This window comes from Littorina saxatilis, linkage group LG11, assembly GCF_037325665.1.
Source record: "Littorina saxatilis isolate snail1 linkage group LG11, US_GU_Lsax_2.0, whole genome shotgun sequence".
Lineage (NCBI taxonomy): Eukaryota > Metazoa > Mollusca > Gastropoda > Littorinimorpha > Littorinidae > Littorina > Littorina saxatilis.
Genome location: NC_090255.1, coordinates 1,663,371 through 1,681,911, shown reverse-complemented (window position 1 = coordinate 1,681,911; position 18,541 = coordinate 1,663,371). Strand labels below are relative to the sequence as shown.

The window sequence follows — 18,541 nt, the reverse complement described above, 5'->3', positions numbered from 1 at the left end:
GTCTTTGTCCTCATAGTACAAGTCCTCACAGTACAAGTCCTCATAGTACAAGTCCTCATAGTACAAGCAGAATTTTAATTTTGATAAACCTAATTGATGAGTATCATTTTGTGCGTTATTTCATTTGTAACCAAAAACACTCTCTCCCTTATTTAGCTTTTCTTATGGTCTTGTGTGGTCATATCCGTGGTTTATTGGCTGAATTAACTGAAATGAATGATTCATTTATTGATTGACTGATGAACCGATCGTTAAGGGAATATAAGCTGTGAAACACCTTCCTTTTCGACATTATCAATTGTTTGTAAAGACAGAAAACACAGCACACAAGCCGATGGCTGCATTGAGCATGTAGCTAGATAAATGTGTAAATTAATAAATAAACTTTGGGAAAAATGGAAATGAAAATCACCCCCATTAGAAATAGTCAAGTGCCTATGGCTGACCTGGTAAGTGCCTATGGCTGACCTGGAAATAGTCAAGTGCCTATGGCTGACCTGGAAATAGTCAAGTGCCTATGGCTGACCTGGACATACCTGGCAGTGGCACCAAGACCCAGGACCCCAAGCGTTCCGTGTCGCGCCAACACTTCTTTCTTTCTCTTTTTTTCTTCTCTGACAATAGATCGAAGAGCGCTGAGCTTGGCCTATAGCCCCACAACACCAATCTATCAATCATAAGACTGGCGGCGCCACAGAGCCACAACATCACCTCCGTACAATGCTGCAGTGGAACCCTCCTTAAGACCTCAACAAATCTGAGAAATCAGGTCTTCACAAGGAGGGAGTCTTAAAATAGAGGTACCATTAGAGAGGTTATGAAGAGAACATGTGAAAAAGTACGGTGTTAACATTTTGGAGGTCTGAAATTGGCTGGTCTTAGAAGATAGGTTTTACTGTGCTTTTCTTCTCCGCCGTCCTAATAGGGCTTTATACCGGGTGTAGGAGCTTGCTGTTGCTTCAGCAGAATGATGTAGTTGACTTCTGAAAATGTTTCCTTTTTTAGAATCAGGAAATATAGGCGTAAAGAAGCATGCTGGACATAGTTGCTGGGTTAATGAGCGAGATATGTCCGGGTTGGGTCACCAAAGAAAGCGTGAAGGAGGCAACAAGCAGTGAGAGAGAGAGGGAGGGGTGAAAGACAGAGAGAGGGAAAGGGAGGGAGTGAGATAGAAAGAGAGAGCGACCAGGAGAGAGAAAGAGAAGGGAGGGGGTGGGGGGGGGAGAGAACTGTCCCAGCTAAAACTACGACGTAAAAATGGAGACAACCAAAAGAATAACCATTGCAAACTTACACAAACAAAAGTAATAAGTACCGGTAATAATACAAGTACTACAATATTAGTCATGGTGTATTTCTTTTAGTATTTTCCAGATTCCCCACGTTGACATGTTGTGAACCCTTTCATGTACAGTCTCGGACGGGGATGTAGCTCAGTCGGTAGCGCGCTGGATTTGTATCCAGTTGGCCGCTGTCAGCTTGAGTTCGTCCCCACGTTCGGCGAGAAATTCATTTCTTAGAGTCAACTTTGTGTGCAGACTCTCCTCGGTGTCCGAACACCCCCGTGTGTACACGCAAGCACAAGACCAAGTGCGCACGAAAAAGATCCTGTAATCCATGTCAGAGTTCGGTGGGTTATAGAAACACGAAAATACCCAGCATGCTTCCTCCGAAAGCGGCGTATGGCTGCCTAAATGGCGGGGTAAAAACGGTCATACACGTAAAAGCCGTGGGAGTTTCAGCCCATGAACGAACAAACAAAATGTAGTCTCAACACGGGACACACAGATAAGGTTTTGCGTTCATCGAACACGTCACTCCTGTCGCTAATAACCTGAAACTGTGATAAATACCGGAACTTCATGAGCGCAGACTTGGCTGTTAGAATAGAGAACTAAAATGCAAAATGTTAGAATGTGTTCCAACATTACAAGTCCTGCTTACTGCAAAGCCGCATATTCGCCAACGTGCACGCAACAGAAGACAGTTTGACTGTGCCCGTGACTACATTCATCGTAATCATATTTATACATCCTGGTGGTTTTTCCCCCCTTTAATCGTAAATTTCATTTTTTTTCTTTGAGGCGGGTGGGTGAGTGGGTGGGGTGAAGGGATGTGTCGAATCAAATCGTCATCTTTAGCTGACCGTTGCTTTGTGGGACGTTAAATTTAACGACTCGGCTCGCCGTCACAGACCTGGCCTGGCTGTGAAGACATCAGTTCATGACACACAATGTTCCTGCTATTTTTCACATTTTTCACATTTTCTCTGACGTTTTTGAGATTGAATACCTCACCTATATATGATATATAGGGCAAAGTAAGCCCCATCTTTTGATACCAGTTTGGTTTACCTTGCTTCAAGGTCAAGGTCACAGGATTGTATTGTATTGGATTGTATACATATTTTGAAGTGACCTTGACCCTGAACTATGGAAGATAACTGTTTCAAACTTAAAAATTATGTGGGGCACATGTTATGCTTTCATCATGAGACACATTTGGTCACAAATGATCAAGGTCAAGGTCACTTTGACCCTTATGAAATGTGACCAAAATAAGGTAGTGAACCACTAAAAGTGACCATATCTCATGGTAGAAAGAGCCAATAAGCACCATTGTACTTCCTATGTCTTGAATTAACAGCTTTGTGTTGCATGACCTTGGATGACCTTGACCAATGTATTTTGGTAGGAAAAATGTGTAAAGCAGTTCTTAGTGTATGATGTCATTGCTATGTTTAGTTATTTGACCTTGACCCTGAAGGTCAAGGTCATGTAAAGGTCAAGGTCAAGCATGTGAGTCGTATGGGCTTTGCCCTTCTTGTTCTTTGTAGGCTGGAGGGGGGGGGGCAGAAACCCCGGACCCCCTCCCCCCCCTGGATCCGCCCCTGATCTTATTCCATGTATACGACTGAACCGATCTGAGGAAGCGAGCAGAACTGTTGTCGCGGGACGGCCTGTGCCTTTAAACTTGAGGCTGTAGTCTGGCGTTAAGACCCATTGATCGGTATTGACTTGATAGTTCAATCAGACTTCAGTGTCGATCAGCTAGCTCATAGAAATTGAACTGACCAGGGTAACGTTCATCATTAAAAGAAGTATGACTTGAAACAAGAATGGTTCCGTTGGTAATGTTCCAATAGCGAAAATATAACAAAATGGTCACCTCATATCATGCATTATCAATATAATTATACCAGTTAGTTTTTAGTTTGTTTATGTCCCCGTATTGATTCCATCAGACAATCCTTCATCAGCCCGTACTTCTTTGTCGTTCTATTTTTATGTTACGTCGACGGTTAACAGAGCGTATCTATTTCATATCCACGACGGTAGTCCTGAACCGTATACCAAGGGTAACACATCAGTTTGCGTGACTCGGTCTGTGGAATGAGATTCATTTCAAGTTGATTACAAACTTGGCAAACATTCCTCGTGACACGTGGCGTTGTGTGTATCGACTTTTCGTCGTTTTGTTCGTCTCAAATACATCATATCACTGAAGTAAAAAATGTGTTTATCAATATAAAGACTTAGAGATGTCATATTCCCTTCAAGATACTGTCCCACACTTGAATAATACAGACACTTCATCCTATCTCGAAGCTGCACGATATTTCGGCTGTTAATTCAAAGTTTGGTATTTGTTCCAATTGTTTTACTGGCAGTGATTCGTTTAGTATGACCCTCGCCGCGAATGCATGAAACTTACTCGGAGTAATTGATTTTTTATTTTACTTTTAATCTTTTTATTTATTTTTTTAATTTTTTTTTATCTATGGACTGCTGCTGATTTTAATCACAGTGTACTCTATGGTGTGGCTCTGTCTACTGTTGAAACCTCCTCAAAGAGTTTTCTTTGTTTGTTGGTTGGTATTTTTATTATTTATTGTTTGTTTGGTTGTTTTCATCTGGAATAATAGTTAAATGCCATGAAGTCTGCATACACATTAGACATAAGCGTTCATTTTGTTGTTAAGTCGGGCGGGACTGTTGTGTTGTTAAGTCGGGCGGGGCTGTTGTGTTGGCAGTGGAAGAAGCGGTCAAGCTGAACCGTTCCCTAGTGAGCATCAACAAACACCAGCAGTGCGTCATCAACCAGCTACGTCACGAGACGTCATCACTGAGGTCACAGGTGGTGGAGGCCAGGGCGGCGTGTCGTCATGGTAACGGTGACGTGGCAGAGGTCCAGCGGCTGAAGGACGAGGTCAGCAGCCTGGCGGTCAAGATCAGCATGGTGAGGTCACTAACATCGTCGGCCTTCAAGGTCTATGATACCCCCCACGGGTTAGGGGGAGTCCCATATTGGTTGGGACGAGAAAGAATTTACCCGATGCTACCCAGCATGTCGTAAGAGGCGACTAACGGATTATGTTTCTCCTTTTACCCTTGTTAAGTGGTTCTTGTATAGAATATAGTCCATGTTTGTAAAGATTTTAGTCAAGCAGTATGTAAGAAATGTTTAGTCCTTTGTACTGGAAACTTGCATTCTCCCAGTAAGGTCATATATTGTACTACGTTGCAAGCCCCTGGAGCAATTTTTGACTCACATGCGAAGCAAAAGTGAGTCTATGTACTCACCCGAGTCGTCCGTCCGTCCGTCCGTCCGGACGTCCGGAAAACTTTAACGTTGGATATTTCTTGGACACTATTCAGTCTATCAGTACCAAATTTGGCAAGATGGTGTATGATGACAAGGCCCCAAAAAACATACATAGCATCTTGACCTTGCTTCAAGGTCAAGGTCGCAGGGGCCATAAATGTTGCCTAAAAAAACAGCTATTTTTCACATTTTTCCCATTTTCTCTGAAGTTTTTGAGATTGAATACCTCACCTATATATGATATATAGGGCAAAGTAAGCCCCATCTTTTGATACCAGTTTGGTTTACCTTGCTTCAAGGTCAAGGTCACAGGAGCTCTTCAAAGTTGGATTGTATACATATTTTGAAGTGACCTTGACCCTGAACTATGGAAGATAACTGTTTCAAACTTAAAAATTATGTGGGGCACATGTTATGCTTTCATCATGAGACACATTTGGTCACATATGATCAAGGTCAAGGTCACTTTGACCCTTATGAAATGTGACCAAAATAAGGTAGTGAACCACTAAAAGTGACCATATCTCATGGTAGAAAGAGCCAATAAGCACCATTGTACTTCCTATGTCTTGAATTAACAGCTTTGTGTTGCATGACCTTGGATGACCTTGACCTTGGGTCAAGGTCACATGTATTTTGGTAGGAAAAATGTGTAAAGCATGTGAGTCGTATGGGCTTTGCCCTTCTTGTTTGATTAGTGCTTTTGTGAACAAGAAACAATTAACAAGTGGCTCTATCCCATCTCCCCCTTTCCCCTATCCCATCTCCCCCCTTTCCACGTCGCGATATAACCCTTCGTGGTTGAAAACGACGTTAAACACCAAATAAAGAAAGAAAGGTCTATGATGATAAATAGCTTTTCAACAGTTTAAGTTTCATGATTAGCTCCAAGCGCTTAGACACTGATTTTTGCTATTGGCCCTTTGGGATGGGGGTGGGGGGATAGTATGCATATCCTGAGCCATTCCTACTTACAGATGTTGCTGCACGCATTTGGCAACGAAGTTTGTGTCATCGTCACATCGTTTAGTCCACCTACCCGCTCGTTGTCCTGCCCCTTCTGATTTGAGATAGGCGAACATGAAGACGGACAGAAGTACAGAAAGATAGACTCACGGACGGACGGAAGTACAGAAAGATAGACTCACGGACGGACGGAAGTACAGAAAGATAGACTCACGGACGGACGGAAGTACAGAAAGATAGACTCACGGACGGACGGAAGTACAGAAAGATAGACTCACGGACGGACGGAAGTACAGAAAGATAGACTCACGGACGGACGGAAGTACAGAAAGATAGACTCACGGACGGACGGATCAATAAACAGACAGACATATTAGACAGGCGAGCAGACACATAGAAAGACAAAGAGACAGGCGAGCAGACACATAGATAGACAAAGAGACAGGCGAGCAGACACATAGATAGACAAAGAGACAGGCGAGCAGACACATAGATAGACAAAGAGACAGGCAGATAGACGCATAGATAGACAAAGAGACAGGCGAGCAGACACATAGATAGACAAAGAGACAGGCAGACAGACGCATAGATAGACAAAGAGACAGGCGAGCAGACACATAGATAGACAAAGAGACAGGCGAGCAGACACATAGATAGACAAAGAGACAGGCGAGCAGACACATAGATAGACAAAGAGACAGGCGAGCAGACACATAGATAGTCAAAGAGACAGGCGAGCAGACACATAGATAGTCAAAGAGACAGGCGAGCAGACACATAGATAGACAAAGAGACAGGCGAGCAGACACATAGATAGACAAAGAGACAGGCGAGCAGACACATAGATAGACAAAGAGACAGGCGAGCAGACACATAGATAGACAAAGAGACAGGCGAGCAGACACATAGATAGTCAAAGAGACAGGCGAGCAGACACATAGATAGACAAAGAGACAGGCAGACAGACGCATTAAAACGTTGTCATTGCTAGTACCTGCGTATTTTATTATCACAAGAACTCCATTTCAGATCTGAAAGAAGTCGTTTTTGACTCACATGCGAAGCAAAAGTGAGTCTATGTACTCACCCGAGTCGTCCGTCCGTCCGTCCGTCCGTCCGTCCGTCCGTCCGGACGTCCGTCCGTCCGTCCGGAAAACTTTAACGTTGGATATTTCTTGGACACTATTCAGTCTATCAGTACCAAATTTGGCAAGATGGTGTTTGATGACAAGGCCCCAAAAAACATACATAGCATCTTGACCTTGCTTCAAGGTCAAGGTCGCAGGGGCCATAAATGTTGCCTAAAAAACAGCTATTTTTCATATTTTTCCCATTTTCTCTGAAGTTTTTGAGATTCAATACCTCACCTATATATGATATATAGGGCAAAGTAAGCCCCATCTTTTGATACCAGTTTGGTTTACCTTGCTTCAAGGTCAAGGTCACAGGAGCTCTTCAAAGTTGGATTGTATACATATTTTGAAGTGACCTTGACCCTGAACTATGGAAGATAACTGTTTCAAACTTAAAAATTATGTGGGGCACATGTTATGCTTTCATCATGAGACACATTTGGTCACATATGATCAAGGTCAAGGTCACTTTGACCCTTATGAAATGTGACCAAAATAAGGTAGTGAACCACTAAAAGTGACCATATCTCATGGTAGAAAGAGCCAATAAGCACCATTGTACTTCCTATGTCTTGAATTAACAGCTTTGTGTTGCATGACCTTGGATGACCTTGACCTTGGGTCAAGGTCACATATATTTTGGTAGGAAAAATGTGTAAAGCATGTGAGTCGTATGGGCTTTGCCCTTCTTGTTTCATGAATATTTTATTTCAAAATAAACTTTGACTGGTTTCAGCTAGAGATGGAGAAATCTTCTGCACAACGTGAACTTGACGCCTGCCAAGAAAACCTGCAGGTGAGTGCATGTTGGGGTTGATGGTAAACGCACTGACTGTACTGAGCATGAATCTTACTTACACACACACACACACATACACACACACACATACACACACACATACACACACACACACACACACACACACACACACACACACACACACACTGATACGCACACCCACACACTGATACACAACAACAACAACAACAAACAACAACAAACAAACAACAACAACAAACAACAAACAAACAACAAACAACAACAACAACAACAACAACAACAATGTTCCTGATATATCTACTATACCCAGCAACATCCATGTACCACCGCAGATACTTTGTTCATTTTCAACATCTCCTCGTGTCCACTCAGGCCACAGTAGAGAACCTGAAGACAGCTCAGACTGTTATTCAGCAACTCCAGAATGACAGCGCGCGACAAGAAGAACAACTTCACGGCGTTGAAGACCATGTGGACCAACTCAAGCAGCAGTGTGAAGACCTCGCAGCCAGACACCGCGAGGCCGCACAAGATGCTGAACAACTGAGGGAAACGTCCAAAGAGACTGAACTAGAGTGGGCGGAGAAGGTGATGACATACGATAACAGTTGGGAAACAAAGAGAGGTCAGAAAAGACAGAAAGGCGATCATTCTTGTTATTAGGATGAAAGTGGCTTGTCCCTTCTAATGCTTGTTAACCTCTCGGGTGCTAGGAGGCTGGTCCCGCATAAATCTCCCTCATTCTTGTTGTACATGTCGTATGTATTTAGAACGCTTAATCGTTCATGTGTGTATTTGTTTTTGAGGATGAAAGTCGCTTGTTCATTTCAATGCTTGTTATTCTCTCAGGTGCCAGGAGAAAAGGTTCCGTACAACTCTCGCTTACTCTATTACACATGTCGTATGCATTAAGAGCGATTACTTCCCTTTGGTTATTTGATATCTTAACATCGCTCTGCCTCATTCTGTTTGAAAATTTAAACAAATCAGGTGAGAACATGGGAAATAGAGTCAGCTGCTATGAAGGACGACGTTAGGAAGACGGAGGAGAGATTACACAGAGCGCAAGATGAGGCCCAGCACCTCAACACTCGCCTCAAGGACACAACACAACGACTGGCACACGCTCAGGTAACACCAATGAAATATACGAATCCAATACAGTAAAATTGAATTAAAACCAAAACAAAGAACGGAACAAAAGTATTACAATAATAACACAACTGATCGTGAAACTGTGCGGGAAAATTGCATTTTAAGTATACATAATATGTAGAAGAATGATGTGAACATTATTGAAGAGGTTATAAAATCACATGGAAAATGAATTAAATATCAATGAATGATACATCATTAAATATTTACAGTAATTCATTAATTGAAAAATTTATTTACAACATGGGAAATTACACCACTGACGTAACGCTGTCCAGGCTGTTCTGAACGTCGAGCGGTCCAGCAAGGAGCTTCAGACTGACGTCAGTTTCTTCTTGACGTCATCAGCGTCAGCGCAAACAGACTCTCGTGACGTCATCAGTGTCGGCACGCAGATATCAGTGGAGACGTCACAGGCTGCAGCCCAGACGGTAACGGAAGTGACGCACAGCGGATGTCAGACGCAACGCGTGATGACGTCATCATCTTTGACACAGACGTTCGTCGCATCTGTGCTCAGTCAGTGGGCTCAGACGGCACAGGTGTGTGATGGTTTAAGGGAGGTTGGGGGAGTGGGGGAGAGGGGTAGGAGTATGCACGGAGAGGGCGGGGGGAGGGAGGTATGTTGGTAGATGGGTGAGGGGAAACATAAATACCCGTATTAGTACATTTATTTTATCGGTGGAAATATGTCCATACTTGGACGAAAGAAGGGGGCTGGGCCGCTATTGCGCGGGGCCGCTATTGCGCGGGTCTAACCCTAACCCTAACCCTAACCCTAACCCTAATTCCCGCAATAGCAGACTCGCGCAATAGCGGACCCGCGCAATAGCGGGCCGACCCCGAAAGAAGAATCAAAGTTTCGTACAATAACAATAATATGGGAGATTTATAGAGCTGTTGATATATGAGTTGATGAATTTGTATAAAATGTAGTCTGTGCCGAATTTCTTCTAACAGGAGAGGGAGGCGGGGGATGACAGAGACAGAACAAGATAAATAATAATAATAACAATGGAAACTTATAGAGCGCTTACCTAAAAGCTCCAAGCGCTTTACAATGACATTATTATACACATGTACAAAACCAAAATACAAGCATATTAAGACACAAAAATTAAAGAACAGGAGTACAAAAGCAAAATCATCGTTTAAATCCATGCAGTCACAAATAAACACACGCGTATATGCAGGGATAAAAAGGGAGAAAATATCCGTGATCATTTGCTAAACGTCTTCCGCTTTCACGAAAAAACATGACAGTAAATAACATTTTCTTTTAATTTCTTACAATGATTTCCCCCCTAGGTGCAGACAGTTAATGGCTGTGCCCAAACCGACCCTGCTCAAACCGGTCAGCCTAATGGCTGTGCCCAAACCGACCCTGCTCAAACCGGTCAGCCGCTAGTCGTAGCGCGTTCCAAACAAGACACCCAGGTGATGACACCCTCATCCGGCAGCAAACAAACAACACAGGAGAGAGGCTCAGCGAACGGCGCGTCGACAGTCAAGAAGACGTCTTCAGAGGTTACTTCCAATGATCCAAGCAGACAGAAATCCTCACCTATGGAATGCACATCAGATTTTACCACCCCAGTTTCAAGACAAGCCACGAAATCGTTCCACCATAATATACAGAATCACGACTCACTTCTCAACTCGAATCACGACTCGGAAAACTGGAAGGCATCGGCTATTCCACTCTTTGAATCTGAAGACGAAGCAGGGAAAGAGTTCAGTGAAACGAGTTCTCGCCACGACAAACCTTGTGAAGCTGACACACCTACAGTGGGAGGTGTCCCTGGCCCTTTCTTATCTGTTGCCGTCCAAACCAGTCGCCCAGACGCTGAGGAAAATCCGAACGGTCCTCGGGATCTAAAGAATACTTGTGGTATTGCCTGTAGCCTGTCTACTTCAAAAACGGCAGATGAAAAGAAGAAGGAAGAGAGAGAAGCATTTTCACAGGTGTCTGAAAATTCGGACAAGTTTGGAGCGTCTCCGCTCCAATGCACAGGGGACATCATTTTCTCTCCCACAGACACACCGTGCCAGCAACAACAACAACACTCAAGCAAGGACCTGTTGCTTGACTCTGACGAAGATGTAAGGCTGACGTCAGATCCACTTACGTCACTACCTTCTAGCATACGTCACGGCCAGACTGTGACGTCAGAAGAGAGACCATGCTCAGCCGTTAAACGCCAAACTTCCAGACCGACAAAAACGGCGTCGATGAAAGCTGGTGCTTCGGGAGAGGAAGTTACAAGGAATCCTCCGATTGGAAAATCGTCGACTTTCTCAGCCCTTTCCCGCCTGTGTTCGTCCAAGTGGCTACAGCCGACTGTGTGCATCAGCCCTTTGGCACAGTCCACGCTGCGACCTGGTGTTAGTTCTCCAAGCCTCCACAAGAAACCTGACCCTAGCGGGCAGCAAACACCACAGCGAGTCATACACAGTCCAGCAAACGTGGAAAACAGTGACAACACGAAACGCACCAGCGGTACAAGCAAGGACGGGGAGAACAGTGACAACACGAAACGCACCAGCGGTACAAGCAAGGACAGAGAGAACAGTGGACCGAAGAAGGAAGCTGCGGAGAGTTGTGGTACAGAGAGAAACCGACCAGCACAACCCCCCACCTCCTCCTCCCCCTCTCTCTTCTCAGTTTCCTTCTTCTCCTCCTCCCCCGCCCCTCCACAACCTGAAACGGCTTCAGCCGGAAGATCGACTGGCGGTCTGTCACTGTCGCGTAAGATTGCCTCTGTCAGACCCACGTCTGGTTTCTCTATCGCGTCATCGTTTGGTGCGTCTGACGTCACATCGCCGTCTGGGAGAAAAGGAGTGATGAAGACGGCTGCTTCTGCTGTCTACCCGCCCTCGATTTTGAGAAGGGTTCGGAGTCTGGGTAATGTTTGTCTCGTGTTTTGATGGACATAGGGCTTTTTGTTGTTTGTTTGTTTGTTTGTCTGTTTGTTAGTTTCCGTTGCTTTGAAATAAAAAAAAAGTGTTTGTGTTATTTTGGGGTTGGAAATGTTGGTGGTGGTGCCTGTGTGTCTTTGCGAGTAAAGGGGGGGGGGGGGGGGGGGGGGGGGAGAAAGGAGGGCTAGACATCCGTCAATTATCAGCAAAACCGTAAAACATTAAATAAAATCTCTCTCTCTCTCTCTCTCTCTCTCTCTCTCTCTCTCTCTCTCTCTCTCTCTCTCTCTCTCTCTCTCTCTCTCTCTCTCTCTCTCTCTCTCTCTCTCTCTCTCTCTTCAGATGCAGAAAGAGAGAGAGCAAAGCCGTCTGTTGCACCTGCCAAGATCTCACCACGGAGAACCGCTCTTCCCTTCACCACCTACGGTAATCCGACCGCCGCCCTTACTTCGCCCTCCCCTGTCCCAGGTATGCCAGTCATGAAGTATTTAGAGCATTCACCCATCATGTCTGAAATATTTACTCTAACATTAGTTTTATTTAGCGAGTCAGTCAGTGATAAACTCGCTTCAAGTTTGTCTGTGTTTGTTTGTTTTCCAGTTGTTGATTGTTTTTCCTTGGAACTAAACGTGACGTCAGTCGGTTTGATTTGACAAGGAAGACCAAGTGAGACAGGATGACGGACGGGACCGGCACGGTTGGCCTAGTGGTGAGGCGTCCGCCCCGTGGTCGGGAGGTCGTGGGTTCGAACCCCGGCCGGGTCATACCTAAGACTTTAAAATTGGCAATCTAGTGGCTGCTCCGCCTGGCGCCTGGCATTATGGGGTTAGTGCTAGGACTGGTTGGTCCGGTGTCAGAATAATGTGACTGGGTGAGACATGAAGCCTGTGCTGCGACTTCTGTCTTGTGTGTGGCGCACGTTAAATGTCAAAGCAGCACCGCCCTGATATGGCCCTTCGTGGTCGGCTGGGCGTTAAGCAAACAAACAAACAAAATGACGGACGGGATGAAAACAGTGTGTCCGGACAGGCAGAGCGGGGTATCAGTATTCGCTCCAAGTGAACGGTAACAACTGAAATAGAAACCATGTGTCTTGTAAAATGTGATCTCAATTAAATTAAATAAAACACCGACCACCTGATCATTTGCACACAACAAGTGTCGACAAGTTCGGGTTACCACAGACTTTAAACAAAAAAGCGTAATTATTGTTTTCAGGAATCAAGTCCATGCGTGTGCAATCCAAGTGTTCTGCCTTGCAGCTGACTGCCTTGACAGGTAGTGCTCCCAGGTTCTTCTCCTGTTTAGCCATCAGCAGCATCGATCACCACCATCGATCATCATAGTCATCGTCATCATCATCATCATGGTTATCATCATCATCCTTTTTCGCCATCATCAGCAGCAGCATCACCATCGATCATCATTGTCATCATCATTGTCATCATCATCGTTATCATCATCATCATCCTTTTTCGCCATCATCAGCAGCAGCATCACCATCGATCATCATCATCATCGTCGTCTTCGTCGTCGTAATCATCATCATCATCATCGTCGTCGTCGTCATCATCATCATCGTCATCATCGTCCTTTTTCGCCATCAACAACAGCAGCATCACCATTGATCATCATCATCATCATCATCATCATCATCATCATCATCATCATCATCATCATCATCATCATCATCATCATCATCATCATTTTTCGCCATCAACATCATCAGCATCACCATCGATCATCATTGTCGGCGTCTTAATCGCATCTATGTCGTTGTAAACGTGCCTGCCTCGATGTTGAAGAACGAGATGATTTATAGCAACGGATTTTAGTTGTCATCGTCAGTCTCTTCTCGTCTTCGTTATCGTCAACATGATCTTTGTAGTAAACAATAATACTTTCACTACCGTGCGAGTGTTATGTTTAAAAGAGAGAGAGAGAGATAGCTATAGATAGAGAGAGAGAGAGAGAGAGAGAGAGAGAGAGAGAGAGAGAGAGAGAGAGAGAGAGAGAGAGAGAGAGAGAGAGAGAGAGAGAGAGAGAGAGAGAGAGAGAGAGAGAGAGAGATAATAATTTTGAGACACGTATTTTTCAAGGAAAATAACTCATTTGATCTGTTAGTTCACGGTTTGTGTATGTTGGATTGTTTGTGTATGTTGGATTGTTTGTGTATGTTGGATTGTTTGTGTATGTTGGATTGTTTGTGTATGTTGGATTGTTTGTGTATGTTGGATTGTTTGTGTATGTTGGATTGTTTGTGTATGTTGGATTGTTTGTGTATGTTGGATTGTTTGTGTATGTTGGATTGTTTGTGTATGTTGGATTGTTTGTGTATGTTGGATTGTTTGTGTATGTTGGATTGTTTGTGTATGTTGGATTGTTTGTGTATGTTGGATTGTTTGTGTGTGTTGGATTGTTTGTGTATGTTGGATTGTTTGTGTATGTTGGATTGTTTGTGTATGTTGGATTGTTTGTGTATGTTGGATTGTTTGTGTATGTTGGATTGTTTGTGTATGTTGGATTGTTTGCTTGTTGGTTGTGTTGGTTCTTTCTTTAGGTCAAAATGTTTGTTTCAAATTTATTTGCAGACCAGGTCACAGTTGAGACAAAAACGACAACGACCAAAAAGGGAATCTTGAAAGGTGATTTTGATCAAAAAAAGATAGAGAGACAAAGACAGAAAATGCATGTGTGTATTCGTGCGTGCGTGCGCGCGCATGTGTTTGTGTGTGTGTGTGTGTGTGTGCGTGCGTGTGTGTGTGTGTGTGTGTTCATGCGCAAGCTTGTGGGTGCGGGTGCAAGTATGTGCCACGTGTACCTGACTTTGTCTCCTTTCTCACCAAGCCATGCTGTGTCTGTTCCAGGCCCCGAGAACGTTTCTTACGTGAACGACAAGACAGTCAGGTTTTCTCTTCTGCAAACGCAGGTAAATATTGGGGCGGGGCGGGGGAGGGGAATAAATAATGTTTTGTTAAACACAGTACCGATTCGGCACACAATCTCAGTCACTAATAATGATACGAGAATTTCTATCGCGCACATCTCTCACCACAAGGCGACTCAAGGCGCACATATCTCACCACAAGGCGTACACACGGTACGAAATATGAGAGAGCCCTGGAATGCAGCCGCTCGGCGCAGAAGGGACAGCACTCTATATTTCGGGGGAAGCATGCTGGGTATTTTCGTGTTTCTGTAGCCCATAGAACTCTGACTGACATGGATTACAGGATCTTTTCCATGCGTACTTGGTCTTGTGCTTGCGTGTACACACAGATGTTGCCAGGCTTTTCTTGGGACAAGACAATCGCTCCAGTTGAACTCATAGCAACAATCAGAATCATGAAGCTGTCAATGACATTTGTTCACGTTTCCGCTTCACAGAATCATGAAGCTGTCAATGACATTTGTTCACGTTTCTTCATAGAATCATGAAGCTAGAAATGACATTTGTTCACGTTTCTTCACAGAATCATGAAGCTAGCAATGACAATTGTTTACGTGACTGCACAGAATCATGAAGCTAGCAATGACATTTGTTCACGTCTCTTCACAGAATCATGAAGCTAGAAATGACATTTGTTCACGTTTCTTCACAGAATCATGAAGCTAGAAATGACATTTGTTCACGTTTCTTCACAGAATCATGAAGCTAGAAATGACATTTGTTCACGTTTCTTCACAGAATCATGAAGCTAGCAATGACATTTGTTCACGTCTCTTCACAGAATCATGAAGCTATCAATCACATTTGTTCACGTCTCTTCACAGAATCATGAAGCTATCAATCACATTTGTTCACGTCTCTTCACAGAATCATGAAGCTATCAATCACATTAATTTTGTTCACGTCTCTTCACATAATCATGAAGCTAGCAATCACATTTGTTCACGTTTCTTCACATAATCATGAAGCTATCAATCACATTTGTTCACGTTTCTTCACAGAATCATGAAGCTAGCAATCACATTTGTTCACGTCTCTTCACAGAATCATGAAGCTAGCAATCACATTTGTTCACGTCTCTTCACAGAATCATGAAGCTATCAATCACATTTGTTCACGTCTCTTCACAGAATCATGAAGCTAGCAATGACATTTGTTCACGTCTCTTCACAGAATCATGAAGCTAGCAATCACATTTGTTCACGTCTCTTCACAGAATCATGAAGCTAGCAATCACATTTGTTCACGTCTCTTCACTGAAATTATGAAGCTAGAAATGACATTTGTTCACGTCTCTTCACAGAATCATGAAGCTAGCAATGACATTTGTTCACGTCTCTTCACAGAAATTATGAACTTTCCACACTGTGACAAGGTTTAGTTTGGATTGACTGTCCACAAATAAATACGTCAATATGTTTGTTCGGAACTTGCTGAGATACTGCTTTCTTTTGTATTTTATTTGATTCCTTTGCTGTTTTCTATGTACTTTTTTTGGTTTTTTAGTTGGTTAGTGATTTAGTTAGTTCGTTCGATCGGTCGGCTGTCCGTTCGTTTGTTAGTTAGTTAGTTAGTGTTAGTTAGTTAGTTTTGTTAGTTTTTCTCATAAATCATTATTTTACAGAAGTAACGGTCAAGCAGTGGATATAGATAAACTTACAAAGATGAGAATGTTTACCGCTCACAGACAAACACCATGGTGGATTCCAGGACAACCTCATCACCAGCAGAAACAACGACAACCAACTACAGCAGTGACGAGCAGCCCCTCTTCTCTGACGCAGAGAATGATGACGTCAATGATGACGTTACCACAGAGATCGGACGTCAGTGCACACAAATTGTCGGATTGCTGGAAGAGAGCCGTGACGTCACAGAGACTGTTCCGTTGTCAAGAAAACGCAAGCTGCAAGACTAAGTCATTCATTGTTACTCTGTTAAGGGTTTCATATAACTTCTGGGCTGCGGTTTATGCATTTAATGTTAGCTGATAATTCGCTTTACCAACCCAATTCTTTGTTTTTTGGGCTGTTGTTGCTTTCAGTTTTCTTGTATATAACGGATGTCAGTGTACTGCGGTTCAAAAGTCCAACATCAATCAGTGATAAAACTGTGTAACACACAGATACAGACACATCAATGGAGATAGCGACACTAACAGACAAACCGAGACAGACATTTATCACTCACTCACTCACTCACTCACTCATAATATAGACAATAAATGTCATTCATATTTAGTTGGTTTTGTTATTACTTTCTCAGTTATTTTCATCGGATTATTCGAATTTGACTTTGAATTGCCATTTTGAATAAATAAAATGTTGGAAGTTTTGTGTGCGTGTTACGTTTTCCTTTTTGCATGTGTGTGCGAAGTGTGTGTGCGAAGTGTGTGTGCGAAGTGTGTGTGCAAAGTGTGTGTGCGTACCAGTGTTCGGTCGTGTGTGTGCGCATGTAATTGTGCTAATGTTCTGGTTTCATTGCCAGTAATAATCTTCTTTTTTTTCTTCCTGATTTCGATTTGCAGGCAGCTGATTTGGAACCTTTATTGAGACAATAATTGAAGGACAGACAGACTGGGTGGCCGAGTGGTAACGCACTTGCGCTCGGAAGCGAGAGGTTGCGTGTTTAGGCCTGGATCAGGCCGCAATTTTCTCCCCCCTTTCCTAACCTAGGTGGTGGGTTCAAGTGCTAGTCTTTCGGATGAGACGAAAAACCGAGGTCCCTTCGTGTACACTACATTGGGGTGTGCACGTTAAAGATCCCACGATTGACAAAAGGGTCTTTCCTGGCAAAATTGTATTGGCATAGATAAAAATGTCCATCAAATACCCGTGGGACTTGGAATAAAGTAAAACAATTCCATCTCACACGGCATTAAGTCTCAGGAAACATGAATACACGCATGCAGGGGAAAAAAAAAATATGGGTAGCGCCGTATGTATGGCAGCTCGCTTTCCCCGGGGAGAAAGCAGCCCGAATTTCCATGAGGGTAACCTCACTGGACTAAATCTTATCCAATCCAATCCAATCCAATTAAAGGGAAACAACTGCGTATGAAGGCTACCTTAGAATACGGGGTACCACTTGCCTCCCTTCTTTAGAACCTTTTACATTGATTATCTTACTCCAGCAAACTGCTTAAATCAGGACTTCAAAATCATCAATCGGTTTGCTTGCTTGTTTCTTGTTTGTTTGTTTGTCTGTTCTTTCAGTAGCACGTCTTCTGTCTAGTTGTGTTTTGAGCATCAATTCTGAAAACTTCAGCTCCAAAATTCATCAACATTTATGATCACAGTCATACTTGCCGTCATCAGAAACCTCAGGAAAATAATCAATATGTGACTGTGTCAATTGAGAATTTGCTCACAAGACTGCCACAGGTAATTGAGACAGACCTGTGTGCTTTAATGCCATCAAATAAGTTTTAAGTCATGGTGTCTGCAGCAAATCCTTTCAGGTAATGAACTGCAGTAGTATGCACAATGTTCTTGCTTGATTGAGCATCTCACTGAATATGAAAACTAAACGAGTACGGTAACAAACACAAACACTCTGTCTGTCTGTCTGAGACACACACACACACACACACACACACACACACACACACACACACACACACACACACACACACTGCCCTATATTGCTATATTACAGAGTTGCACAAAGTAAGCTAATTAAGAAATAAAAGCCAATTTGAACAAATCAATTTGAATAGGTGAATGTATTCATCAGTAGTAAAGACAAAAATAACAATTGTTTGGTGCGTCATTTGAGAAAAAATACAGATTAAATCAAATATAAGCATATTATTTTTTACAGAAGGCACTGTATATAAATTCTTGTGTCAGTAATACAATGTCAAACCAGCACCACCAACAACCAAAATAGTGCTTATTGCTAGGCAGTTTGAATGTAAAAAGGCATATCACAATAGTAAGCGCTTATAGAGATAAATCTTTTAAAAAGTAGACTCTCAACTTCAATGCACAAAACACAAGAAATTAAAATCACATATGATAAATAATTACT

General features: G+C 43.2%; 1 protein-coding gene across 1 annotated transcript in view; it reads left to right on the top strand.

Moving 5' to 3' along the window:
- LOC138979382 (uncharacterized) overlaps positions 1-16,834 on the top strand; it is a 118,433-nt gene extending 101,599 nt beyond the window's left edge. The window contains exons 6-16 of the mRNA XM_070352093.1: positions 4,034-4,239; positions 7,441-7,500; positions 7,858-8,073; positions 8,476-8,616; positions 8,919-9,182; positions 9,949-11,545; positions 11,902-12,027; positions 12,778-12,837; positions 14,151-14,204; positions 14,427-14,488; positions 16,197-16,834. Of these exons, the coding sequence (XP_070208194.1) occupies positions 4,034-4,239; positions 7,441-7,500; positions 7,858-8,073; positions 8,476-8,616; positions 8,919-9,182; positions 9,949-11,545; positions 11,902-12,027; positions 12,778-12,837; positions 14,151-14,204; positions 14,427-14,488; positions 16,197-16,427 (3,017 nt within the window). The 3' untranslated portion in view covers positions 16,428-16,834. The remainder of the gene's footprint in view (positions 1-4,033; positions 4,240-7,440; positions 7,501-7,857; positions 8,074-8,475; positions 8,617-8,918; positions 9,183-9,948; positions 11,546-11,901; positions 12,028-12,777; positions 12,838-14,150; positions 14,205-14,426; positions 14,489-16,196) is intronic.
- Positions 16,835-18,541: the final 1,707 nt, after the last annotated feature.